The 26,917-nt window shown below is 48.5% G+C and overlaps 1 protein-coding gene and 1 non-coding gene across 2 annotated transcripts in view; both read right to left on the bottom strand.

Moving 5' to 3' along the window:
* GLCCI1 (glucocorticoid induced 1) overlaps window positions 1-26,917 on the bottom strand; it is an 84,896-nt gene that overhangs the window by 15,601 nt on the left and 42,378 nt on the right. Inside the window, exons 4-6 of the mRNA XM_088442246.1 lie at window positions 15,862-15,972; window positions 5,969-6,118; window positions 3,278-3,491 (exon numbers count right to left, since the gene is read on the bottom strand). Coding sequence (XP_088298372.1) covers window positions 3,278-3,491; window positions 5,969-6,118; window positions 15,862-15,972 — 475 coding nt within the window. The remainder of the gene's footprint in view (window positions 1-3,277; window positions 3,492-5,968; window positions 6,119-15,861; window positions 15,973-26,917) is intronic.
* LOC148511472 (small nucleolar RNA SNORA54) lies at window positions 5,475-5,607 on the bottom strand. Its single transcript, XR_015868731.1, has one exon. It is a non-coding gene; the product is annotated as a small nucleolar RNA SNORA54 (small nucleolar RNA).

Below are 26,917 nucleotides of genomic sequence, written 5' to 3'. Positions count from 1 at the left end.
GACATCCGGAAAGATTGGGCTTTGGGAATAAAAGTCTTAAAATACAGCAGTATAATGCTGCAGGTTACAAGTAGACTGAATATATATATTTAGCAACAGTGGTGGAAAGCATGACATACACAGAACAAGGGTCTCAACCACTTCTGTAACCCAGCCAACACAGAGCTATGCCGGACAGCTTTCAGGACTGATCTAGCGATACGCTTTTCGTATACGTCATAAGTGGGGTCTCTCTAGACACCTTGTTGGAACCTTTTTGTTGTTTATCGATTGTGTGCAGCTGTGTGTGTGTGTGTGTGTGTGTGTGTGTAAATATATATATATATATATATATACACATATATATATATATATATATATATACACACACACACACATACACACACATATATATATACACACAGTGCCTTGCAAAAGTATTCATCCCCCTTGATTTTTTTTGTTACATTACAAACTGTCATTTGATTAGTCTAATTTGGTGAAGTGAGATAGATAGATATATATATATATATATATTAGGGATGTGCAGGCTCGGTTCTACTCGGTTCCGTTCGGTTCTTTTTACCGAATCTTATTGGCTATCCAAAACTCGTGACAGCTGAAACCCAATAAGATCCGGTAAAAAGAACCGAACGGAACCGAGTAGAACCGAGCCTGCACATCCCTAATATATATATATATATATATATATATATATATAATTGGCATATGCATATGTAATCACCCCCTTTGCTATGAAGCCCCTCACAAGTTCTGGTGCAACCAATTACCTTCAGAAGTCACATAATTAGTGAAATGAAGCCCACCTGTGTGACATCTAAGTGTCACAAGATCTGTCAGTATAAACACACCTTTTCTGAAAGGCCCCAGAGACTGCAACACCACTAAGCAAGAGGCTTCACACCATGAAGACCAAGGAGCTCTCCCAACAAGTCAGGGATAAAGTTGTTGAGAAGAACAATTCTGGGTTGGGTTATAAAAAAAATAAAATATCCAAATCTATGATGATCCCCCAGAGCACCATCAAATCCGTCATCATCAAATGGAAAGAACATGGTACCACAACAAACCTGCCAAGAGAGGGTCGCCCACCAAAACTCACAGACCGGGCAAGGAGGGCATTAATCAGAGAGGCAGACAGAGACAAAAGGTAACCCTGAAGGAGCTGCAGAGTTCCACAGCAGAGACTGGTGTATCTGTGCATGTGACCACAATAAGCCGTACACTCCATAGAGCTGGGCTTTATGGAAGAGTGGCCAGAAAAAAGCCATTACTTAGTGATAAAAATAAGAAGACATGATTTGAGTTTGCCAAAAGGCATGTGGGCGACTCCCCAAATGTATGGAGGAAGGTGCTCTGGTCAGATGAGACTAAAATTTAACTTTTCGGTCACCAAGGAAAACACTGTCTGGCGCAAACCCATCACATCCCATCACCCCAAGAACACCATCCCCACAGTGAAACATGGTAGTGGCAGCATCATGCTGTGGGAAAGATGGATGGTGCTAAATACAGGGATATTCTTGAGCAAAACCTGCTTCAGTCTTTCTGTGATTTGAGACTGGGACGGAGGTTCACCTTCCAGCAGGACAATGACCCGAAGCATACTGCTAAAGCAACACTCAAGTGGTTTAAGGGGAAACATTTAAATGTGTTGGAATGGCCTAGTCAACGCCCAGATCTCAATCCAATTGAGAATCTGTGGTCAGACTTGAAGATTGCTGTTCACAAGCGGAAACCATCCAACATGCAGGAGCTGGAGCAGTTTTGCCTTGAGGAATGGGCAAACATCCCAGGGGCAAGATGTGGCAAGCTCATAGAGACTTATCCAAAGCGACTTGCAGCTGTAATTGCCGCAAATGGTGGCTCGACAAAGTGCTGACTTTAAGGGGGTGAATAGTTATACACGCTGAAGTTGTCTGTTATGTTGTCCTAAATGTTGTTTGATTCACAATATAAAAAAAAAAAAACACAACTTCACAGTTGTAGGCATGTTCTGTGAATGAAGTGATGCACACCTTCAAACAATCCATTATAATTCCAGGTTGTGAGGAAACAAAACATGAAAAATGCAAAGGGGGTGAATACTTTTGCAAGGATGTGTGTGTAATAGATATATATATCTATCTATCTCTCTCATTAAAGAAAGCATCCTACATTAAATTGCACTGACCACATTTCAAGCTGTTGCTTTTTGCTATATAAGTTCTTTATCACATGGAAGCCATTCCCTTCATCTCCCAGGGCTGCAGTGCACGCACTACGATGCCTATGGATAAGATGGGTCTTTGCAAATTTCCTTTTGCCTCATTTAGGCCCAGTACTTCCTGCTTCGTTTGTACTGGCAGCGTCAGGTGAGATCAGTGTGTCTACACTGTTCCTATTAGAATAGCTCAGCAATGCTGGTGACATGGTGCCTAGAAATCTGATCAACAGGGCAGAACAATGGCTCAGCCATTAGCATAGAAGAGTCATAGTGCTGGGGTCATGGGTTACAGTAGATTCTGGCCAGAGCCGTATCTGGGTGGAGTTTGTATGTTCTTCCCGTATTTGCATGGATTGCATTATCGATCATCTGCTGGCGTAATATCAGGCCAATTGCCTCTAACTGACAAATATGGCTGTGTGTGGCCAGAGTAATGTAATATCAGGTGACGGCTCTGCGTGATACTGACGTTTAGAAGAACTGCATTTAGCACTGTAGCAGGACATTGGTTACACATCTGTTCGGATGTAAAACTAGCAGAACGTACCATATAAAACCATACAGCTTTTGTTTAACAGCATTATCAGGACACTAGCTCAAGGGCTAGAATAGCCGTGGGAATCCATAGGTTCACAGCGGCACAATGCCGTCATCCGCAATAGAGAAGAAGGTGTGAGTTGTAAGAAGTACAAAGGTGGATCAGAAGCAGCCGCTCCAGGGAAAGTACAGGATGGAGAAGGGGGTTACTGTAACTGCTCCGTACCCATCACCCAGCAAGAACGGAAATACAAAGTGTGCGTCAGTGATGTTAGTATGGATCAATGGTGCCTGCCCAAGGTCTCATTCTCCAACAGCTCAAACATGCTTCTACTATGACCTGACAAAGCTGCAGTCTCAAGCAATCTATGGAAGATGTTTGTAACAAGTAAATGGTAAGGAAATGCAGAGATGGAGGTAACACTACATGGCAGAGAAGACCAAGACGGGTTCAGTATAGACTGAGACTTAGCACAAGAAAAAGCAACAAAGAGTTAAAGGCCAGGAGAGCGAGGCTGCCACCGGCACACTCACCTTTATCCCGGTCATAGAGCAAGTCGTCTGTGGAGCACGGGCTGCCTTCCTGCGACTCGGGGGGACACGAGGGAGACGCACATGGGGAATGGCTGCTGCTGCAACTGCTGCTCCGCCCGTGGACGGAAGGAGTCTGCGTGTCGATGCTGCGTGTGCTACTGCTACGATATGTGGAGGGTAACGGTGCTCTGCGTCCATCGGGGATTTCTAAAGGCTGGAGGGGAAAATGGAAGAGACACGTATAACTCATCTCTCTAAAAAGAGATGGACCTAAAGTTTCCTCCTATTAAATGATGCTGAAAACAATACACTGTACATGTGATGTGTGTGTGTGTGCATGTGTGTGCGTGTGTGTGCGTGTGTGTGTGCGTGTGTATAGGCAAAAGATCAGTGATCATAGGAGCTGAGCACGGAGTCCTGTGCGCGGCCTCTTCTTGTAACCGCTCCTGTTGGCTGTATACAGCGTTCACATTCTCATATGATACGTGCTGAGAGTCACCGGCATCCAGGGAGGAGCTGCAGGCGGCCCCCTTATTCCTCTATATTGCTGAATTCTGGTGTAGACGGACAGTCCATGTGGGGAGCGAGAGGGGACAGGCAGCAACTTCATGACTTAATTAGCGGTGTCTATTTTTCACACCCTGCACAAATCTCTTTTTAAGACAGCGCTAAGGACTTGAGATGGCTACACACCGATAGATATAATCACCCGTACACATGCTGCAGGGACCCGTACACACGTGCCGTACACATGCTGCAGGGACCCGTACACACGTGCCGTACACATGCTGCAGGGACCCGTACACACGTGCCGTACACATGCTGCAGGGACCCGTACACACGTGCCGTACACATGCTGCAGGGACCCGTACACACGTGCCGCACACATGCTGCAGGGACCCGTACACACGTGCCGCACACATGCTGCAGGGACCCGTACACACGTGCCGCACACATGCTGCAGGGACCCGTACACACGTGCCGCACACATGCTGCAGGGACCCGTACACACGTGCCGCACACATGCTGCAGGGACCCGTACCGCACACATGCTGCAGGGACCCGTACACACGTGCCGCACACATGCTGCAGGGACCCGTACACACGTGCCGCACACATGCTGCAGGGACCCGTACACACGTGCCGCACACATGCTGCAGGGACCCGTACACACGTGCCGCACACATGCTGCAGGGACCCGTACACACGTGCCGCACACATGCTGCAGGGACCCGTACACACGTGCCGTACACATGCTGCAGGGACCCGTACACACGTGCTGCACACATGCTGCAGGGACCCGTACACACGTGCCGCACACATGCTGCAGGGACTCAGCAGTGATTGACTGCTCAACTGGGCAGGCGATTTAAAGGCCGGCCCAGTTGAGCTGTCAATCTCGGCACATCGGGCAGACGATTGGCAAGTGGGTATACACTTACCAATCGTTAGATAGGTCGGCCGGCAGGACGACCTAGTGTGTACCCAGCTTAAAAGACTCAACAGCAAGGGCCATTCATTAGTCGGTGCTTTACAACATGAGAAGTACCTAGCCCCAATGTCTCCCCTACAGCCCTCTACTAACCTCAGCTATGTGCAGCACAGCTGCTACTGCATGGGCTAGAGGCAGCTGAGGACTGTAGTGTCAGATGGAGTAAGACTGGTTCTCCTACATGGCAACGGATGATATAATAATAAGGTGACTGTGTAGCTTCCGATAAATATTGGCCAACAATTTAAAATTATTTCCAGGCACATGTTGCTAATGAGCAGGTGTATCCAAGTGTCTACGCTGCAAGTGGTAGGGAGATTGTAAGCTCACCGGGAGTCCTGTTTCTGAATAAAGCGCTTGGACTGTACAATACTGTAGATTATGGCGGCTACACATAAATAGAGTCTTTTCCTTACTGCATTCTGATTGTCGCACAGTTACTAATCCACAGGTCTTAGCCAGCAGTACAGCAATCAGATTTCCCCGTAGACACGCTAGGCACAACATGAACATGCGTGCTAGGAAACATACCAAATAATATATTGTGTTTGTACTGGTGCCATCTACTTCATTGCTCACGTGGATATGAGAAGGAGCTGGCATGATAGATCTTTAGGTGTCCTGTAGATTGCGGTGCCAGATAAGAGCAGGAAGATTCCCCTTGCCCAGAATAACTACCTGTAGCTTATGCCTGACGGATAAATCCAATGTCCCTGATCTCTGGGGAAAGCAGCAGAACTAAGCACCTACCACGTGCACTCCCCGACCAGGTGTAATCTAGCACTGGAATGGAACCCGCCACCAGATAGGAGCCAGTGGCAAGTTACGAACAGTGCAGAGGCGACCACAGAATCAAAGCAAAAATTAACCAAAGTCTCCTTTTATAATCAGAACTATATGGGAGATCTGAGAGAGAAGAGATGTTAAACTGAGACAACAACTGCGAGCAAAATAGCAAATCCGATAGTCTGTGTAATTTCTATATGGCAATCTTCACATGAGCTACCGCACATCAGCAACATTTTGCTAAGAATGCTTTGACATACAATGAAGAGACGGTAAACCCACAAGTCTGTCATTAACCTACTAATACAGTATATATATGAACATTACGTATTAACATTTATTTATACAGCACCAGCATATTTTGTGGACAACTGAATATATATTATATATACACAAACACACGAAGGCGATACCTTGCCTCCGTCTCGCTCGCTGGTTTCCCTAATAAAGACTTTTTCAAGTTCAGGACTTATTCCTTCAACGCTGCATGGAACTCGGGAGCCTATGGATTTTGGTACCAGGATACTGGCTGTGGGCACCGGCATTGATCTGGATGTAGAAGCCTAAAACGAGGGATACAGAGAAGAGATTTTTAGAACACAGTATAAAAAAGGAGAACACAGTAATGGGGAAGCATCTACAAATATGACGTCTGTCAAATACTTCGAGCTGTTGCAGAACAGACGAGTTTCCAGGTTACCGGTCGCCCAGTATGGCGGACAAAAAAATACAGTAAGGTGGGGCTCATGCATTCAAATCCGGCTTCGCGTGACTAGTACTCAAACCCCCTGACGTGTCACCTTACACAGATATCAGAAGCAAAATGTGTAGAGATCACATACTCCTACGCTCAATGCGCAAGACCCCCGGCGCGACTGAGCCGAGAGGTGTAAGGTACAGTATTTTATTTTTTAATTTGCATTTTGTACACATCGCAGACACAGAGGTCCACCACTCACAGTGCACCAGAGATGCCGGGCTGCGACTTCAACCGCATTGCAATTAGTTTTAAACACGTACCAAGTCGCAGATGAAGCACAACAGAACTTGGCGTAAGATATCGCCGTGGCCGCTGCATTGCCGCACTTCGCACAGATTCAGACTCAGGGACGTATTCAATTTGAGGCAAAAAGTCAGTTTCCGCGTGTTTTGGGCAGAAACTTTTCGCCGATGACGTCATTTTCGCCTGTTCGACTTCTACCCCGTATTCAATTTAAAAGACTTTCCGCCTAGGCGGAAAGTCAATGCAATGTAATAGGCGGAAAAAGTTTTGCCTATGAATGGGAGGCGGAAAAAAGGGCAGAATTGGGGTTTTGGGGTGCAACGTTGCTGGAACCCCCCGTGCAGCCTTCTGACAGTCCCCCAAAGGTAATCTGTGTCAAAAAGAATTTAAATACTTAAAAACACCCCAAAAAATTACTTTGAAAAAGGGGGCAAAAAAAAAAAAAAAAAGTTGGGGTACAAACTTAAAAACTAGTGAACTTGACTCTAAGGGGAAGGGTCTCCAAATATACCCAAAGTGGTTTTTTGATTGCAGGCGCTTGCGGCAGGTGGATTTTTCAACTTCACTTTAGCAACTTTAAAATATACTGGCCCCCATTTTCAAGTACCCCAAATTTGCTGGGATGTTATTTTCTGAAAAATATACTCCTAAATACTATTCTGCATCACTTATAGAAAACGCTATTTAAAAGCTATTAAGCTAGTTTAAAAATCACCAAATACCTTCAGCAAGCCAATTGGGGGGTACCAGAGCTAACCCCCATGTCAGAGCATCTTTTGGGGGGGTGTCAGGCTGATTTCCCCAAACATGACAGTACTTTCCGCCTGTTTCAGTTTCGCCAGCTCCCGTTTTCGCGTACTTCCATATTGAATATGGGGTAAAGCAGGGAGGGCCGCGATACTTTTCTGCCTGCAGAACAGGCGGAAAGTCCGGGCCACGAAAAAGTATCCCGGCTAGGCTCATATTGAATACGGCTCTCCGTCACACACAAATGATGCACATATAATTAATCAGTGCGATGTAGCAAAGTAGTTTTGTCTCTCCCAGTTGTATTATTTCTACTCCTGGGACCTACCATGCTGAGAGGGGGCCGCAGTGTGGGAGGACACACCTGTATGATAAACCATGGGACTGAATGGACTAAATACAGGCCAATGAATGTCCGGCATTCCCTAACCAGTGACTACAGACATGGGCTGCACTCCACTGGTATGGGTGCGTGTATCTGCATAGACTGTAAGCTCACACGAGCAGGGCCCTCTTGTCTCTTGTGCTTTTCATTGCCTCCCTTATACCATCGCCTCCCTACTGCCAACTACAGCACCAAACCTTTGGGTCCTGCTGCCACACTGCACATTTGGGTATTATGGCTTCTGCTGCAACAAAGTTTATAAGCCTTGTCCATGATCTGCAATACTTAGTATAAACAAAACAAGAAGCGACTTACAGTACAGTTTGTTTACGCACGCTGTAAGGCGCTGCGGACACCTTGGGGCGCCATAGTGATAATACTATATTACATACTAAAAATACCGCAGCAAGAAAAGAGGGCGGCGTGCCGAAGCTGTAAAAGGCGCCACAGAAGACTTCCTCAGAAGTTACTAACAGTCTTTAAAGTTAAAGGGTTTTCCATGCATATTAATAAGCCTCCCTATCTGACAAAGGCAACAACTCATTTGTCCCTCATACTTGTCTAGCTGAGGACTTCAGTGCTGATTAAACTTGTGGCCTTCTGCTTCTAAGTGCTCACATAACTCACCGGAGACTTCACACATCATTAGGTTTCACCTAAATCAGGGCTTGACAAATTTTTCTAAAATCTAGGAGCCAGGATGAAATTGTAGGAGCCAGACCACGACCACCAAAAGAAATTGCAGCAGTGAGTGAGGAGCACAGCTTTGTGTGTTGTACACACTATACTAGTCCACAAAATGGTCACAGTTGAATGGATACAGTAAAATGGAGACCCCCTCACTGCTCTGCACAGCTCCCCTGCTCCACCCTCCAGTAATAACCGACCACTTTTCACACAAAACAATGGTGCCAAAAAGTACAACAGAACCCCCCCTACCCTCATGGTCACACCACTATCTCTCTGAAGCCGCTCCGCAATCCCTGGCCACGCATAGACCCTACTACCAGAGAGCTCTATGCAGCCGGAGATAAGAGACAGTAGACAGCCAGAACGTACTGGAGGATCAGCGTAGAGTGGGACAGACATGAGGGATCAGAGCAGGCCAGGATGAAGAGGAGTCGTCAGCGCAGGACGGGACAGACAGTGGCACAGCAGTCACCGCAGGCAACACTCAGCACATGCACTCCTGTGCATGATATGAACACCGCAATACTAAAGGCACAAATCTCCACCTGAGTTGAGGAGGATCTGCTTCCTCCCTCACTGCAAAATCTGGTAGCCAGGCAGCAAAATCTGGTAGCCATGGTGACCTGACCCCTGGGATTTGTCGAGCCCTGACCTACATAGCAGTGTTTGCAAATACGCGCTGTCGTGCACTGGGGACCCACTTTTTTAAAGTTACCGGGTCCCCGGGGACGCGCTGTGCTGTGGCCAATCCCTGACAGCTGGCTGCAGCACAGCGCGTCCCCCTGCAGTAACAGACACAATTGCTGTCTGTTAGAACAGCCAATGAGAGTCAGAATCTCAAGTGTCTGATCCCAGCATCGGCATAGCATCCGTGCCCAGCGCTGGGACAGTGTGTTTGTTCCTAGCGCCAGGTAAGCCACTGCGGCGGGTACCTGGTGAAGGGACCGCCTGGTCCCTTCCACCAGTGGCGGCGGGAGTAGCTTGGCTCCGGATGCAAGCTAAGCTGAGCTCACTGCCCGGAACCCAAGTAGCGACGGTCGGCGATGGTTGTTTGGCACTGGCCGCGAGCCAAACACGGATCGCAGTCCAGCAGCCAATAGGAGGTAGACGCGATAAGCCAATTGCGGCTCGCCGCGTCACAGACCAGTCTTGAATTAAACGCGGCTGTGTGGGGAACTTCAGTACCGACGGCGGAGGGAGGAAATAAGACCTCCTGAAGAGCAGAGCGGCACGGCAACAGTTTCGGCGGCCACGCAAGAGGCCAGAAGACGGCGTGATCAAGAGGGAAGAAAGGAAGAGGCGGCGGCGCTGGTCGGGACGGGCCAGCGGGAGAAGTATGAAACTGAGGACCGAAGAGGACTGCTGGGGTAGGAAGAAAAAGAGCTATCGAAGATCCCCCCCTGCAGCCTCTTCCACCATGCAGGTAGGTGGCCTTGGGCCACCATTATTTACCCCTCCCTAGACCACCAGGGTTGTCGGGCACTAGGCCCGTGGCATAAATTCAGGCAATAGACCTGTTGGTATATAGGTGGGCACAAGGCCCAGGCTACATAGAGTGCATTAGGCCCAGGTCACTAAAGGTTAAAAAAGGTGGGGCACTGCAGAGGGGGGATTATTACTGGGGGCACTGCAGAGGGGGGATTACTACTGGGGGCACTGCAGAGGGGGGACCGACTACTGGGGGCACTGCAGAGGGGGGGGGGGGGACAGACTACTGGGGGCACTGCAGAGGGGGGGGGGGGGACAGACTACTGGGGGCACTGCAGAGGGGGGGGGGGGGACTACTGGGGGCACTGCAGAGGGGGGGGGGACGGACTACTGGGGGCACTGCAGAGGGGGGGGGGGGACGGACTACTGGGGGCACTGCAGAGGGGGGGGGGGGGACCACTACTGGGGGCACTGCAGAGGGGGGGGGGGACCACTACTGGGGGCACTGCAGAGGGGGGGGGGGGGACCACTACTGGGGGCACTGCAGAGGGGGGGGAGGGGGACCACTACTGGGGCACTGCAGAGGGGGGGGAGGGGGACCACTACTGGGGGCACTGCAGAGGGGGGGGAGGGGGACCACTACTGGGGGCACTGCAGAGGGGGGGGAGGGGGACCACTACTGGGGGCACTGCAGAGGGGGGGGAACCACTACTGGGGGCACTGCAGTTCGACCACTACTGGGGGCACTGCAGAGGGGGGGGGGACCACTACTGGGGGTACTGCAGAGGGGGGGGGGACCACTACTGGGGGCACTGCAGGGGGGGGGGGGAGCCACTACTGGGGGCACTGCAGGGGGGGGGGGAACCACTACTGGGGGCACTGCAGGGGGGGGGGGGAACCACTACTGGGGGCACTGCAGGGGGGGGGGGAAGAGAACCACTACTGGGGGCACTGCAGGGGGGGGGGGGGGGGAAGAGAACCACTACTGGGGGAAATGCAGAGGGGAGGGGGGGACCACTACTGGGGGAAATGCAGTGGGGAGGGGGGGACCACTACTGGGGGAAATGCAGAGGGGAGGGGGGGGACCACTACTGGGGGAAATGCAGAGGGGAGGGGGGGACCACTACTGGGGGAAATGCATAGGCGGACTACTGCCAGTGGCAATGCATAGGGGGTCATCTACTGGGTGCAATGCATAGGGGGACTAAAGGGCATTAATGTGCAGCATAATATGTAAAGGCCGAGGATGGCATCATTTGTAAGGGGCATTACTACGTGGCATTAATGTGCGGCTTAATGCTTAAAGATCGGGCATGGCTGTGTGGCAAAATGTTAAGACCTGGGCATTACCTGCGTGGCATAATGTGCAGCATAATGTTTAAAAGCCGGGGAATGGCTCTGTGTGGCATCATTTGAGAGGTATGGGGAGGTCTGAGAGTTATATAGTGAGCTCTAAAGCATAAATTATGGATGGGGACCCAGAAACTGTCAGGAAAGACCCTTTTTTTTTTTTTTTTTTTTAAAGCCACATATTTTGTCGCTCACCGCGATCACTGAATAGTGTTCTAGGAACTTTGCAATTTAATATACCTAAATCAGAATTGCTTTATTCAATTTAAGGTGGTCCGTTCGATCCGAAATAAATGTCCGCTTAGCAGCGCCATTAAGAAGTTTGTATATCCTATACGGCATGGGTGGTCTAGTGAGGGATGCAGTGAGCCCCTGGGTAGTGTATCACCTACATCCAGGGCTGGTGCACCATACAGTAGTGTCATAGCTCTGCAGCCTACCTTATGTAATATATGTTATATACCACCTGAATCCAGATTACCTATACAGCTGTACTTATGTTCCCTTTACTAGGTGTTCTGATGAGCGATCACATTTGTCTGAGAAAAATAAAGCTCATAAGGGTTAAAGTATTTTACTTTTCAACTGGCTGCTTCACATTGTTTGACACCTCTAATTCTCTCTTACAGAGCAGCTAAATCCAGTTCGCTTGGAGCCAGTCATTGATTTATTTTGGGTCATGGTTTTTAAAAAGGTGCAAACCAGAATATGAAGCAATCTATTCTAATTGTTCTAAGCTTGCCATTCCATTGTGACAAGTGTCACTCGATATTTGCATGTGCAAATAAGTTACACTATAACGTTCTGTTCTAGTGCACCTAGAGATAATCTGTCTTTGTACTTTAGGAATGTCTGAGCAGTTTTTTTGGAAATGGAAAAAAAATGGGCCTAAAGGCTTATTGTACTAGGAAAATGTCAGAGGACACCTGACGTAGCAATTATTGACCTTAAGTGATTCTCCTCACAAGCCAGAAGCAACTCTATAGCCCCCTGGGGAAGACGTGGTGGACAGCAGGTACGCACACGGACACTTGCTGGAGACACTGGCAAGGAGGACACCAAATATTAGACTACAAGCTCAACTGAGTCTTGGGACAGAGCTGACATTTGCTGTGATGCATTAAACCTGTCAGTACTATAAAAACAAAACCTCAATTCTGTGATAAGAGATATCAGTAGTATGCATACTCCATATACAGTACCCATGACTGCAGAGACATCATACCACGCTGATACTGGGGTGGCATGGCCAGGGCACCATTGTTGTGCAAATTACTATGGTGTCCATCCAATATAAACCATTGGTGGTCTTCCATTGATATCAAAGATATCTGCCATTGAAGGTAAGCAGCTCTAATTTGTACCCTCCCTTCTCAACACCCCGACAGTACAAGGGGCATATCATCAGGACCATTTCTCCAATACTATTACATTGTCACGTATCCTGCCCCACCCCAGTGCTGGTGGAAAGTTCTCTTTAGTTTTTCATCTTACAAACTCTACTTTTTAGAATTGGGTGTAAGAAGTCATTAATGGCCCAAACCCTAAGAAGGTAATTCAAATCTCGTATTGCCCCCCAAGATTACCACAGAGGATACAGTCATAGGTCTTGATGGAATAGTAGTGGGAAAACTTCTATTCAATACTACTAAGGCAAACAAACTCACAAAAAGGGTTTTCCCATACATTAAAAAGGTTAATTTTTCTCTCATAGGGATTAAGTGTACAAAATAGGCAAGGCCCTATTTTCAAAATAAAACGGCTATTCTAACTCTATATACACTTTAATAGATTACGGCGTTGCTGTAGGGCAGGGTGGGGAACCTTTTATCTGCCAAGGGCCATTTTGATATATATAACATTATTCAGGGGCCCGGTGCAGGCCACACCCTTTCCATGCGATGTCACATGGGACGGGGCCACAATAGCTGGTGATTACAGCAATGCCCGGAGCATCCAGAGGATGCTCCGGGGAGCTGTAAGGGCAGCCGTGTGACCATCTGAAGCATCCTAAGAATGCTCCAGGTGGTACTGCTGTATAGATTCTGCCTGCAGTTTGCAATTCTAGGCACCCTGCTATCCAGATGAGGCTAGCAGAAAAAAAGCTCAGAGGGCCAGACCAAATGATTCTGCGGGCCTTATACGGCCCCCGTGCCTGAGGTTCCTCATCTCTGCCATAGGGAGTCCCATCTATGCTCTGTGTCCTCAGCCTTCAAACAGAATTGTGCCACTCCGTTGAAACCTAATGAGGCTGACCATTTCTACAGACTTGAATATTTCTACTTACACATTGCAGAACAACCCCACCCCAAACACACACAGAAAAAAAAGGGGCTATTTCACCGAACTAGAACATTAAATAATTAAGATCGCAGTGTGTGAATTTCATTTTTGAGCTTTCAAACGTTGTAAACACTGAGATGTCGTCCCCTCGTGGAAAGGAAACGAGAAGGGAAAGCAGGAAGGAAGCTCTTCCATAAGACGCTCTACAGACTTTCTACCACAGCTCCTGCTGGAGAACAAAAAGGCTCAACCTTGTGCCCTTGGCTGGCTAGGTGCGTCTCCAGTCACTGGCTGTGCAGAAGGGTATAGTGACAAGGCAGAGATCACAGGCTCTCTGCAGCCCATACATACATACATACATTAACTGTATGGTGGGAACTTTCTGAGTTGCAGGGGTGGGGGGAGAATATTTAGCAATTACCATTTAGAAAGCAAATGACAACCCCATTTATAGGTCAAACAAGAATCCCCGATCAAAATCTGCACTGCTAAAGAAAATCTGCCCTCTGGGAAGGTGCTAGACTGGATTATTGGCAGCTGATGCACCTGTGGGACAAAATGTCTGTCGTCTCTTACAAATAAGTCTGGAGCAAGGTCAGACTCAGCCATGATGATCAACAGTTTGTCCAGACAAAGAAAAAATAGCCCCCAGAAGAGCAGCTATTACCACCTTTACCTTCATAAACACTTGGCGCCATCACCAGTTTGAAAAGGTAGAGACCTTAATTAGAAACGATGAGCCCAAACTGAATTTCAACTTCCCACATGCAGATCTGCAACCACGTTTTCCATGGGGAACACCATCTAGAACTTGTCCACCCCAAAGCTAGATATTTAAAGCTTTGATATTCAAAATCAGACAATTAGAAGGGAAACTGGTAATGGAAATTACCACCCCCGGCATCTCCGGGAAGGTGAACAAACATCTGGGTGGGGTATTTAGGAAGACTATCTGAATGATTCTTCTCATCCAGTCATCTGAAGTGGAACTAAACCACAAATCCTAACTAGACAGGCTCTACTGACAGGCACCCCAGGGTGGGCAGATTGCCCATCATGCCACCTTTTTACGGAGGGTTTCACAGCTGGTATCTTAGCTGACCAAGCCCATTTATTTTACGGTTACCCATCACATTGGATCTCTTGTTCTTCCATTTAAGATTGTTTCCAGAGTGTATAGCATTCAGCCCTAATGAGACCATCATCCAGAGCAGTGGTCTCCCAGATATTCGGACGCTGGATTAATGCACTCAGTCAGCGCAAGCAATTCAGGGTTTTTATGATTGTAAACATCAAATAACTGCTCCAACCACTTTTTCATCACCTTGTTAACCATGGCAGAGGCTACAATGGGCCTAACAGGTCCCAGCTGCAACACAAACACAGACATTGGGGATGCCTAGGCCAGGAAATTTAAGGCCATTTTTAAGAGCTGCTATGACTGCGATCAGTATAGTTGGGGTGCTGGACAACCTACTGCAAGGCCTGAATTTAGTAGTCTACTCCACGTTGTCTAGAGAAATCCTCAACCAATTTCAAGAAATCTTAAAGACTGAATTTTTGGCCACTGCCAAAAATTCAGAGTCTGATCCTTCAAAGGATTGAACCACTGCGGTACTCCAGTACTTTCGTGGCCTTGTCCTGCAACAACTTAACCAGGCTTGGCCCCAAGTCGACTCCTTCAATTGTGTTGCAATGGAGACTAGAGACCTCTGCCCAAACACGCATATTGGAAAAAGATCAATTTCCTGAGGTCATGAGGTAGAATACCTTTGCTTGCCCCCTTGGGACCAGCTGCAAAATGTCCACAAAAAAGACTGGGCCTAAGCACTGTTTAGTTCTGCCAGATGCGCTGCACTACGAGAAGGAAAGGAGTCGCTTACCTGCATGTCATAGCACAGGTATGGAAGCCATTGATCTTTACCTGCAGAAGTTCTTCCCATGGCAATCCCACAAGTGGGCGAGAAAAAGACGTGAGAAGCACCGAGATTGCACCTTTGCAGCCTACTTCGGGCATCACACAGCAGCCATGGAAGGACTATCTGTATGCCTCTGAATCGCTGGAAAGCTTAAAGGGTTGAAAGGGAGGGCTCTAATTTGTGTGCCTTTATCATGTGCACCTCTATGGTTACGAAATGAAAATTAAAAAACAATAATAATTTGTTCGATAGGAAACAAAATCTGCCATTCTGTATGTGATTGATGGGGGAAATAAAACTAAAAAGAAACCAATGATCACTTATATTCTGCTTCATATTTTAGGTATACAAACTGTTTCCGTTTTTCGTAAGCAAAAATGTAACTCGCTATACGCCCAGATTATATTACACTTAGAGCAATTTAGATATGTGGAAAAGATAAAATTACAAGCTGAACCTGCATTTAATTTATGGCTATGATTACGCAACAAGTGCACTCACCTGAGTATGAGCGATTGCTATATGGTTTCCTTGAAGAGGCGATGGACTGTCCTTCTCCTTGATGTGGCGATTGTTCTTTGTACGCTGGAGTTGCTGTCTCAGCTTGGCGATCTGTTGCAAAATGCAGTAAAAGCGCAATGTTAACGACTCTGCGCCATGGAATCCCATGCAGAAAGATGAACTAGTCTCTAATACACAAAAAGTGTTTTTTTTGTCATTTGTAATTTCTATTAGAGATAAAGAGTCAGTCTCTCTCTCTCATAGAGATATATATATATATATATATATATATATATATATAACACAAAGATAAATGCAGATAAATGCAGGTTCACGTTTGATCACCACTTCACCTAGTTTCTATAAAAGGTTTTCTGAACGCAATGTACACTAAAATGCTGCAATCTTACAGCCGTTGTTATGGGGGGTATCCAATTAGCACAAATCAATTGCAATGGGTCTATCCAATTAGCCTCGAAATACGGCCCGACGCCGGCACTTATTGTGGATTTTTTGGGGGACCTGATGTGTCCCGAAAAATAGTCCATAATAAATGCCGCTTTTCACGGACCTGTGTGTTTTCGGGCAAAATGTCCTATAATTCAGTCTGAAATAATAGGATAGGGAAAATAAAACTAAATAAATAAAGCGGAAAAAAAAGGGGATAATCAGCGAAAAATCCCAGTTTTTCACAGATCGCGGCTAACTGGATACCCCCCCCCCCCCCAGTCTGTCTGACCCACTCATCTCCCATCATAACCTGCTGTAAATCTTATATACAGTATTATAATCCATTCACAACAGATATGTGTCAGTGGCAAAGGCTGATCTCACCAGGGGCAGGGCAATATTAGAGGTGTAAAATAAAGGGAGACAGCCTCTAATTTATCATAACCAGTATAAAATGATTAAAAAAAAAATGCATATAATATGTATAATTTTATATTGTGTGCGAGAGACAAAAAGTTAGGGAGTTTACCTACAAAATGTAATCAATAAAATGTGTCAAACATCACATTCTATCAAAGTGGGGGAGCTCATAAATACATAGGGGCAGATTAAACAAGCCATGAGGATTACCAGCGGCCAATTGCTCTGCCCTGCGGTATATAATTCAGTGCCTCATCCCTGCGCGTTATGCCGCAGAGGGTGCACCTAGCGAAGATTTTGATCTTGAGAGGAAAAAATATCGGTGTTAAATCTAACACTCTGGGAATTAACACATAGATTGCAGACACGGAACCCGGAACCTATAAGTTAGCCGTGTGTTTACCGCTCTGGGAAATTGTCCAAAAATTTTATAGCATAAAATCCTGAGCTTTATATGTATTGAGTTACTCTAAGGGAGCAGACAGGGCCTGAATGACAACTTGTCAGACTTGCAGTTTAGAACTTCTATGCGAATGGGTCATTTCATACATGCATCAGGGATAGGGATATCACAGTACCCCAAATTACTATAGAACATGCTCCTTGACCTCTACGAGTACTCTCCAGGATACGGAGTGGGAGGAGCTGCCATTGCCTAGCGGAGTGGGAGGAGCTGCCATTGCCTAGCGGAGTGGGAGGAGCTGCCATTGCCTAGCGGAGTGGGAGGAGCTGCCATTGCCTAGCGGAGTGGGAGGAGCTGCCATTGCCTAGCGGAGTGGGAGGAGCTGCCATTGCCTAGCGGAGTGGGAGGAGCTGCCATTGCCTAGCGGAGTGGGAGGAGCTGCCATTGCCTAGCGGAGTGGGAGGAGCTGCCATTGCCTAGCGGAGTGGGAGGAGCTGCCATTGCCTAGCGGAGTGGGAGGAGCTGCCATTGCCTAGCGGAGTGGGAGGAGCTGCCATTGCCTAGCGGAGTGGGAGGAGCTGCCATTGCCTAGCGGAGTGGGAGGAGCTGCCATTGCCTAGCGGAGTGGGAGGAGCTGCCATTGCCTAGCGGAGTGGGAGGAGCTGCCATTGCCTAGCGGAGTGGGAGCTAATCTGCCTACTGCGCCTCACACCATGGTGCATTATCCGCTTCCAGTTTTGTGGCAAGGCAAAGTTGGCACCTGTCTGAAACCAAGGGCTCCTTTTCCAAAGATTACATTTTTACTATGGTATGAAATAAGGATATACCATAAAGGGTAGTTATGTAAGACGTATGTCATGATTAGATTATTCATCACAAGGTATTGGGCCACATGAAACCATGTATGTCGATTAAATGTATAACTGAAATTTGTAAATTACTATTCTGACCTGCAAATGAACCTACATAACCAACGTCCCGGTGCTGGGGTAAATATTTGTCGTAGGAAGATGCCATGAGAAGAGGGGAGGCTGGACGATTTATATAAAGTCCATTCTGACTGCCAGTGTTGATCAGAAAGATAATGGTAAAATGATGGGGTCTTATACTTTTCGGGTTTGGGAGTATTTTCACATATAAAACTTAATTTATTAAGATTGGTTTCGGTGAATATTTGCCTGTGGATTCAGCTAACCAATGCTAGATACTATCTGTTATTATTTGGGGGAATAACAACTTTGACTGACTTAAGATCTTTTCCTAGGTAGGGGGGAACTCCAGACTTCTTATTTGGAGCGGGTTGCTCCCAAACCAGCCTTTTGTGGTGGCAGAATCTGAGAATAAGTAGTCACACTCCAGCTTCACGCAGGTTCGAGTGCTGACAATGAGGAGATTATTGAAATCTCTTAGAAGTGGGTCTGTGACAGCGTATAAGACTATTGATGTAAATATAATGTGATCTTTAAGACTATTCACAAGTCGGTCATCTAAAGCAAGTTGGATTTAGGGGGGGTACCTAGGATCAGCGCCAGCCCGACCATTAAGCATGGTGCGCGGGCGTGTAGGGTGCATTGCACGGCGCAGAGCATAAAACCCCACCCACCCACCTTACTTCCAGCTCTACTGGAAGTAACTGGCGAGGGAGGCGCACGAGAATCCTGCAGCTTCCCAGTAGTAATGAGGTCTGTCCGCCCCGCCTAGGATGTTGGCTGCCACCTTGTTAATTACTCTGTCCATATTAACTGCTCATCATGTAATCCGTTGTTGTGGATTTAGATGGGGTTTAACAGTTAAGATGCAATACAAGAAAGCAAAAAGTTAAATAAAAGTAATTAAAAAAAAAATTATAATAAAAAAAAAATACTTCCGTAAAATGACTAAATCCTCATTGGTCTGAGGGTATAAAAACTTTTCAATGATGCTGGTACAATGCAGGGAAGAAGTGAACACGCTCTTCTTAATTAAACAGACTAGAACAATAGCGATGTCTAGGTTACGGAGAGTGGGTGTACAGGAGCTAGCGAGCAGTGTAAGACGCAGGGCGTGGGCGCAGAATGCATGACACATAGTAATTTGCAGCCTGTGCTTTTGTGTGAACTGCGCAGCTCTCATTGGGAATGACAGATTGGGGTATTCAGGATGGTAATAGCTGCTGACCTGAAATAACACTCAGCGCTCAGGAACATCTTCCTTTCCCTGCAGAGCTGAGGAGATGTGACTTTTCGGCAGCAGCACCACAGACACAAAGTTTTCCACCTACAGATGACTAATTTACTGGCTAGCAAACCAGGTTATACATCGTACGTGTTCTTAAAGTAGCAGCGTAAATTTAGACCTGTAGAGCGACTTTATAAAGAAAGAAAACAGACAGATGCTCTCTATTAGGGGTAAATTTACTAAAGTGAGAGTTTTTAGAAGTGGAGATGTTGCCCACAGCAACCAGATTCTAGCTATTATCTTCTAGAAAGGGCTAGTTAAATGTTAAGTGGAATCTGATTGGTTGCTATGGGCAACATCTCCACTTCTAAAAACTCTCACTTTGAAAATGCCTCTATATATTTACTAATTAGGTGTGAAAAGCCGTTTCCGGCGAAAAAGTTTCGCCGGTGATGTCATTTCGCCAGGCGAAAACTTATCCCCGTATTCAATTGTTCTCGCCGGTGCGAAAACTCAATTTATTGGTGTAGGCGAAAAAGATTCACCTATGAAACCAGGCGGAAAAAAGTGCAGAATTGCGGTTTTGGGGTGCAAAGGTGGGAAAACCACCCTGCACCCTTGGGACAGGTCACCAAAGGTTAACTGTGCCCAAAAAAAAAATGGCTTAGAAAAAGAGGACGGAAAAGTACAAAGTTAGGGTACAAAACTTAAAAACTAGCAAAATAGACTTTGTGGGGGTCTGCAATTATAGGGGAGGTTTTTGTATTGCAGGTGGTTGCTGAAGGTGCTTTTTTCACGTTTTCTGAAACCTCACTTTTGCGATTTTTAACCATGCTTGCACCCATTTTCATGTACCTTAAATTTGCTGGGAGTACTTATTTTCACCCCCCCCAAAAAAAATGAGATATGGTAAGAACTTACCTTTGTTATCTCTATTTCTACGAAGTCCATAGGGTTATACAGGATACCTTGGGGTATAGGTAATGACGTCAGGCATCGGGCACCATAGAGTTAAGTTTTCAGCCTCCAGGAAGCACTAGGGTTCCCCTCCTATACCCCGCCCCCGAGTCAAGGCATCTCAGTTACGTACCAAGCCATAGGCCGGAGGAGAAGGAAGAGAGAGAAGAAAGATCTGGACACACAAGAATCACATTCTCACCAGAGGGAGACGGAAAAACCAGTGACCAGAGTAAAGCCCATCTGCAGCACAGGTGCGACAGTCCTGTGGAACCCTATGGACTTCGTAGAAATAGAGATAACAAAGGTAAGTTCTTACCATATCTCATATTTTCTACATCAGGGTCCATAGGGTATCCACAGGATACCTTGGGGGATGTCCCAAAGCAGTATCCTTCAAGGGTGGGGGACGCTCCTGTGCTGAAAGGAGAATCGGCCGCCCGAAGTCAGCATCCTGAGAGGCAAAGGTGTCAAACGCATAATACCTCACAAAAGGTATGGACAGAGGATCACGTGACAGCCTTGCAGATCTGGACTGCAGAGGTACCACGTCGAGCTGCCCACGAAGGACCCACAGATCTAGTGGAATGAGCCCTCACAGAGGATGGAACCGGAACGCCTTCATGAAGATAAGCTTCTGAAATGGCCATATGAATCCAACCTGCCAAAGTTTGCTTTGAAGCAGGCCAACCCTTTTTACGGAAGCCATAGAAGACAAACAAGGCGTCCGACTTCCTAAACGAAGAAGTGCGGTCAACATAAATCCTTAAGGCCCGCACAAAGTCCAAAGTGGCCTCACCCACTGAAAGGTCAGGTGAGTTAAAAGCCGGCACAACGATTTCCTCGTTGATATGAAAACGAGAAACAACTTTGGGAAGAAATTCAGGATGAGTGCGCAGCACTGCCCTGTTCCCATGAAAAATCAGGAAAGGGGTCTACAGGATAGAGCCCCTAAGTCAGAAACACGTCTGGCCGAAGCGATGGCCAGAAGGAAAATTGTTTTAGCTGTCAGCCATTTAAGGTCCACTGAGCCCAGTGGTTCAAATGGCGGTCCCTGGAGAGCCCTCAGGACCACAGCTAAATCCCAAGGCGCCACCAGTGGAACAAATGGCGGCTGAATTCGAAGAACACCTTGCATAAAGGTGCGCACATCAGGGATTGTAGCAATCCTACGATGGAACCAGACAGGGCAAACACCTGCACCTTCAAAGAAGCAAGGCGAAGCCCACGGGCTAGTCCCACCTGTAGGAAAGCCAACACTCTAGACAGGCGGAACTCCCGAGGTGTATAACCTCTCGGCCGACACCACTGGAAGAACGTATGCCACACACGATGGTATATTCTTGCAGAAGATGGCTTCCGAGCTCTTAGCATAGTTCGTACTACAGAGCTGGAAAATCCCCTGGACCTTAACATGGCCGTCTCAACAGCCACGCCGTCAAAGACAGCCGAGTCAGGTCCGGGCGAAGACAAGGACCCTGTGACAGCAGGTCCGGTCGTAGCGGCAACCGCAGAGGAATGTCCACGGACAGACCCTGAAGGTCTGAGAAACAGAGCCGCCTGGGCCACGCGGGAGCTATCAACAGTAGCGTCCCTCCTTCCTGTTTGAATTTCCAGATTACCCGTGGAAGAAGGGAAAACGGAGGAAAGAGATAAGCAAACCGGAATGTCCACTGGACGGACAGAGCATCCACCAGAGACGCCTTTTCGTCTCTTGTGCGAGACCTGTACACTGGCAACTTGTTGTTGTGCCGTGACGCCATGAGGTCGATCTCTGGAAGACCCCACCTGTCCACCAGAAGTTGAAAGACGTCCTGGTGCAGAGACAACTCCCCCGGATGAATGTCCTGGCGACTGAGAAAGTCCGCCTCCCAGTTGAGGACTCCCGGGATGAATACTGCTGATATGGCCGGGAGATTGCGCTCCGCCGAGACCAGGATGCGGGACACCTCTACCAGTGCCGCCCGACTTCGGGTTCCTCCTTGCCGATTTATGTAGGCCACGGTGGTGGCGTTGTCCGACCGGACCTGCACGGGGTGACCTTAGAGAACCCGATGTGCCTACTGGAGAGCATTGAAAACGGCGCAGAGTTCCAAGATGTTTATTGGAAGCTCCTTTTCCGCCATCTGCCCTAGAACAAGTGTGGACCCGTGACCGCTCCCCAGCCCCGAAGGCTGGCGACCATTGTGAATAGGACCCAGTTCGCCACCCAAAACGGATGACCCTAGTTAAGATGGGTCGTCTGCAACCAACGGGCAAGGGACAGGCGAACCTCCGGAGTGAGCACCGTCGTCTTGGATTTTAGACTCTGAGGCAGTCCATTCCATTTGGACAGGATCAATTACTGCAGAGGTCTGGAGTGAAACTGGGCATATTCCACCATGTCGAATACTGACACCATGGAGCCCAGTAACCTCATCGCCGAGTGTAGAGACACACGTGACTCTGCAGACAACTGCGCACCCTCAACTGCAAGGCAGAGATCTTTTCCCCCGTCACAAAGATCCTCTGCTGACTGGAGTCCAATAAGGCTCCGAGGTGCAGAATTCTCTGAGACGGGATCAGGGTGGACTTTTGCCAGTTTATCAACCAGCCGTGCCGTTGCAGTACTGCAATGGTCAGATCCAAGTGGCGTAGAAGGAGCCCTGGAGACCCTGCTACCAACAAAAGATTGTCTAGGTACGGCAACATGCGGACTCCCTGCAGCCGCAGGAACGCCGCCATGACCACCATAACCTTGGTGAACACACGTGGTGCTGTCGCCAGGCCAAAAGGTAACGCCCGGAACTGAAAGTGATCGTTGCGGATTGCAAACCTGAGGAACTGTTGGTGACGCAAAAGAATAGGGACATGCAGGTAAGCGTCCTGTATGTCCAACGACACCATGTAATCCCCAGGTTCCAGCGCCAGAATGATGGACCGTAGGGTCTCCATCCGAAACCGCGGCACCTGCAAGGACTTGTTGAGGGCCTTGAGGTTGAGAATCGGATGGTACGACCCATTGGGTTTCTGCACTAAAAATAGCTTGGAATAGAAACCCTGGCCCCTCTGGGAGGATGGAACAGGCACTATAACTCCACCTGGAGCATAGTGTGCAAAACCTTCCGCAGTTCCATGGCTTTGTTCTGGTCTAAGGGAAGACCCGTGGTGAAGAATCGGGATGGGGGCCTGTGCCGAAAGGAGAGGGCATACCCGTGAGAAACCACCTCGTGAACCCAAATGTCTGTCGTAGTTGCCGACCAATACTGGGTGAACTGCAGCCGGCGGCCTCCCACTTTGGAATCCCCCAAAGGGAGGCCCGGACAGTCAGGCCGCAGGCTTGTCATCAGAGTTAGGGGCCGGACGTCTGGTACTCCAGGCCTGTTTCCTGGGCTTGGCCGATTTCTTGGTGCCAGCCTGTCGGGGAAAGGACTGTTCTTTAGGCCTACCCTGGGCCCTTATAAGGCCGAAAGGACGACACACCCGAACTGGAAGGGACCGCAGCAGACGGGAGACATGCAGACTTGGCTGCCGCCAACGTGGCCACAATTTTGTCCAGATCCGGACCAAAGAGGACTTCTGCATTAAAGGGCAAAGCTTCCAATCCCTTTTTGGAATCAGCGTCCACCTTCCAGGATCGCAACCATAAGGTGCGACGAGCAGCAAACACTGCCGAAGAAATCCGAGATGTGAGGGTACTAATATCCAAGGCCGCTTCATTGATGTAAGTGGCCGAATCCCGGAGATTGCCTACCAACTCGGCCTGTTCAGCTGAACAGTTGGAATCCAAAGACGCCTCCAAACTATCAGCCCAGCGCTCCATAGCTCTGGCTACCCAACATACGGCCATAGCCGGTCTGGATGCCCCCCCCCCCCCGCAAGGGAATAAATGGACTTAAGGCAGATCTCCACCTTACGGTCCGTAGAATCCTTCAAGGAGGACATGGAGGGCATGGGCAATGTGGCACTTCGGACTAGGCGTGTCACATGAGAATCCACCTGAGGAGGGGATTCCCACTTAGAGAAATAATAGTCCGCAAACGGGTAAGCCACCGCTAAGCGTCTTTGAGGCTGATACCGTTTACCAGGGTGTTTCCACGCCTCCTCTAAATGGTCTACTAACTGACCCGAAAGATGAAACACTGTGGCGTCACCCTTAATATCCTTGAAAAAGGCATATTTGGACTTGGACACCGGAGGATCATCATCCTCAATAACTATAGTTGTGCGGACTGCACGAATAAGGCCAGGAATATAAACCTTGGACTTAGCGTCCGACTCTTTAGTACGGAGAGGTTCTTGGTCAGAAAGATCCAGAATCTCCCCATCATCGGTCGTCACCTCGTCATCCTCATAAGGAGCAGACAGACGCCACCGGCCGCTTGTGAGGCCGCAACACAGACTCCCCTTGTAACACGTCCGACAAATGCTGTACAGAACTTGTCAGTGAATTAACCCACGCAGGCTCCTGAGAGACCTGAGGAGGGGAAATAGGGAGACTGTGGGGTACCATCAATTGCCTCGGGAAACCCTGCATGGGTGACGACACCACTGACTGCTGGGATAATCCCATCTGTAAGAACGCAGGTTGCGGAGTTAACTGGCCCACTAGGGTTGTAAGCGCTTTGGCGAAACAAGCCCAGGGCGGTTCCTCTACCGGAGCAGTGACAGAAATTGGTTGCGCCAATAAAAAACACTGCCCCTCCGCGTTACCCTGCCCCTCCACTATTGGTACCTTGCACGTAGTAAACATTAGCTGGAGAGGAAAGTCACTCTCAGACATGATGGTAAGTATGTGACCCCTCTCACTGATACTCATTAGTATAGTGGGAGAACCACCCTGCAATCACCGCACCGCAAGGGCTTTAGGAGAAGAAGAGCAGGGACAGTGTAATGGCTGACAGTAGAAAGTGAAAGTACAGGCAGCAGACGCTAGCAGAAGTCACATACAATGCAAAGAAATTAATCCCTGCACTCTCAGCGCTGATCCTCAACTACGCAGACACAGAGCCTGGTAGGACACAGCGCTGCATACACAGACCTGTTTCAACAGAGGAGAGGTATGCCGGGGGACCCAGACCACGATGCCACCGATCAGCAGCTTCCAGCAGCGTTCACCATGCTTCTGTAAAGATGGCCACCGAGGAGCAGAGAGGAGGCCGGCCTGGGGGAGGAGCGCTGCCACAGGGCCAATGGGCAGGTGTAGAGAGGGCTGTGTGCAGCGGGGGAGGCGCCGGCTGTGTACAGGGAAGACGCGCTCCCCTGGCATGCAATTAACCCCTGGGATGCCGCAGCGCTACCGCTCAGCTGCGGTCCGCTGTCCCAGGGGGGTAGAGGAAGCGCAGGTTGTTACCTGGCTCCACACTGCAGCCAGTCCCCAGGGAGCCCCCTGCCTGGGGACTCTGGACCATGTGTTCAGCGGGGACCCACCGCGGGACCCTGCTGCTTACCTGCTGACCCCCTTGAATCCGGCCATGGTCCAAAACATCTGGGGTCACCGCTAGCTGTGACCCCAGATGCTTACCAGCATCCCCGGATCAGTACCGGCGTTCTGCTACCGCCGGGGGTGTAGGGAAGACAGCATGGACGTCAGTAGTGACTGTCCATGTTGTACTTCCAGATGGGCAGCCACAGCTGCCTTGAAGAAATCTTCAGGGGCTATACTTAGCCCCCCTCTAAACAGGTGCTCCGACTCCAAGCCGGGCACCAACGAAACTGAGATGCCTTGGCTCGGGGGCGGGGTATAGGAGGGGTACCCTAGTGCATCCTGGGAGGCTGAACACTTTAACTCTATGGTGCCCGATGCCTGATGTCATCACCTATACCCCAAGGTATCCTGTGGATACCCTATAGACCCTGATGTAGAAAAACAACTGGTAAATGCTATTCTTCACCACTTGTTCAAAGACGCTAATTAGCATCTATTGAGTGCATTTAAGTATCCCAAATAGCTTCAGCTGGCTATTCGGGGGAATCTACAATGATCCCCAATGTTAGTGCATCTTTCGGGGGGTGCCAGGCTGATTTCCCCAAATCTGACAGCACTTTGCCTGTTTACGATTTGCTGGGTGTCGTTTGACGATTTCTAATTGAATACGGAGATAAGTGGGAACGCGTGCGTGCAAAAAGTCCGGCATGCGAAAAGTACTCGACTTTTCGCACCTAACTGAACATGCCCTATAGTGTCTATTACTATTAGTATTGCTCTGTTGCCACAATGAGAACTGTACTTTTGTGCAAATCGTTGCTGAAAAAAAAGCGAAGTTCTGGGGACTCTGTACTGTGTGTGAGATTTAAAAATGAGGAACGGCGTAGATCACGGAACTGTGCGTGGCTCACCTGCCAAGCTCCGCGTCCCTCTCCATTCCCCAGGATTTATGATCTACAGATCCTTTTGCCTGGCATTTCTATCCTGTGATGTCTGGATCTCCTGCCGCTTGCCCACATTGTTTGCAGTTTCCCCCTTCCAACCCACTTGGACTTGGCTGGAACCTTTAAGCCAAAGTAGTCATCCTGCACTGCATAGGCAGGTAGTGGTCAGTGGCTATCAGCGAGTCACAACGCACAGACCGCCAAAGGGGGATTAGCGGCAGCTTCCAGGCTTACTCACTGGCTGCTTTTTATAGGTGAAATGGGCCGAACCCAACAACTTGCGGGCCATATTTTGCCCACCGCCACTCTAGATTTTCC

The sequence above is a fragment of the Taudactylus pleione genome, unplaced genomic scaffold, assembly GCF_031769625.1.
Source record: "Taudactylus pleione unplaced genomic scaffold, aTauple2 ptg000306l, whole genome shotgun sequence".
NCBI classification, from domain to species: Eukaryota; Metazoa; Chordata; class Amphibia; order Anura; family Myobatrachidae; genus Taudactylus; species Taudactylus pleione.
This window is presented reverse-complemented; position numbering and strand designations above follow the sequence as displayed.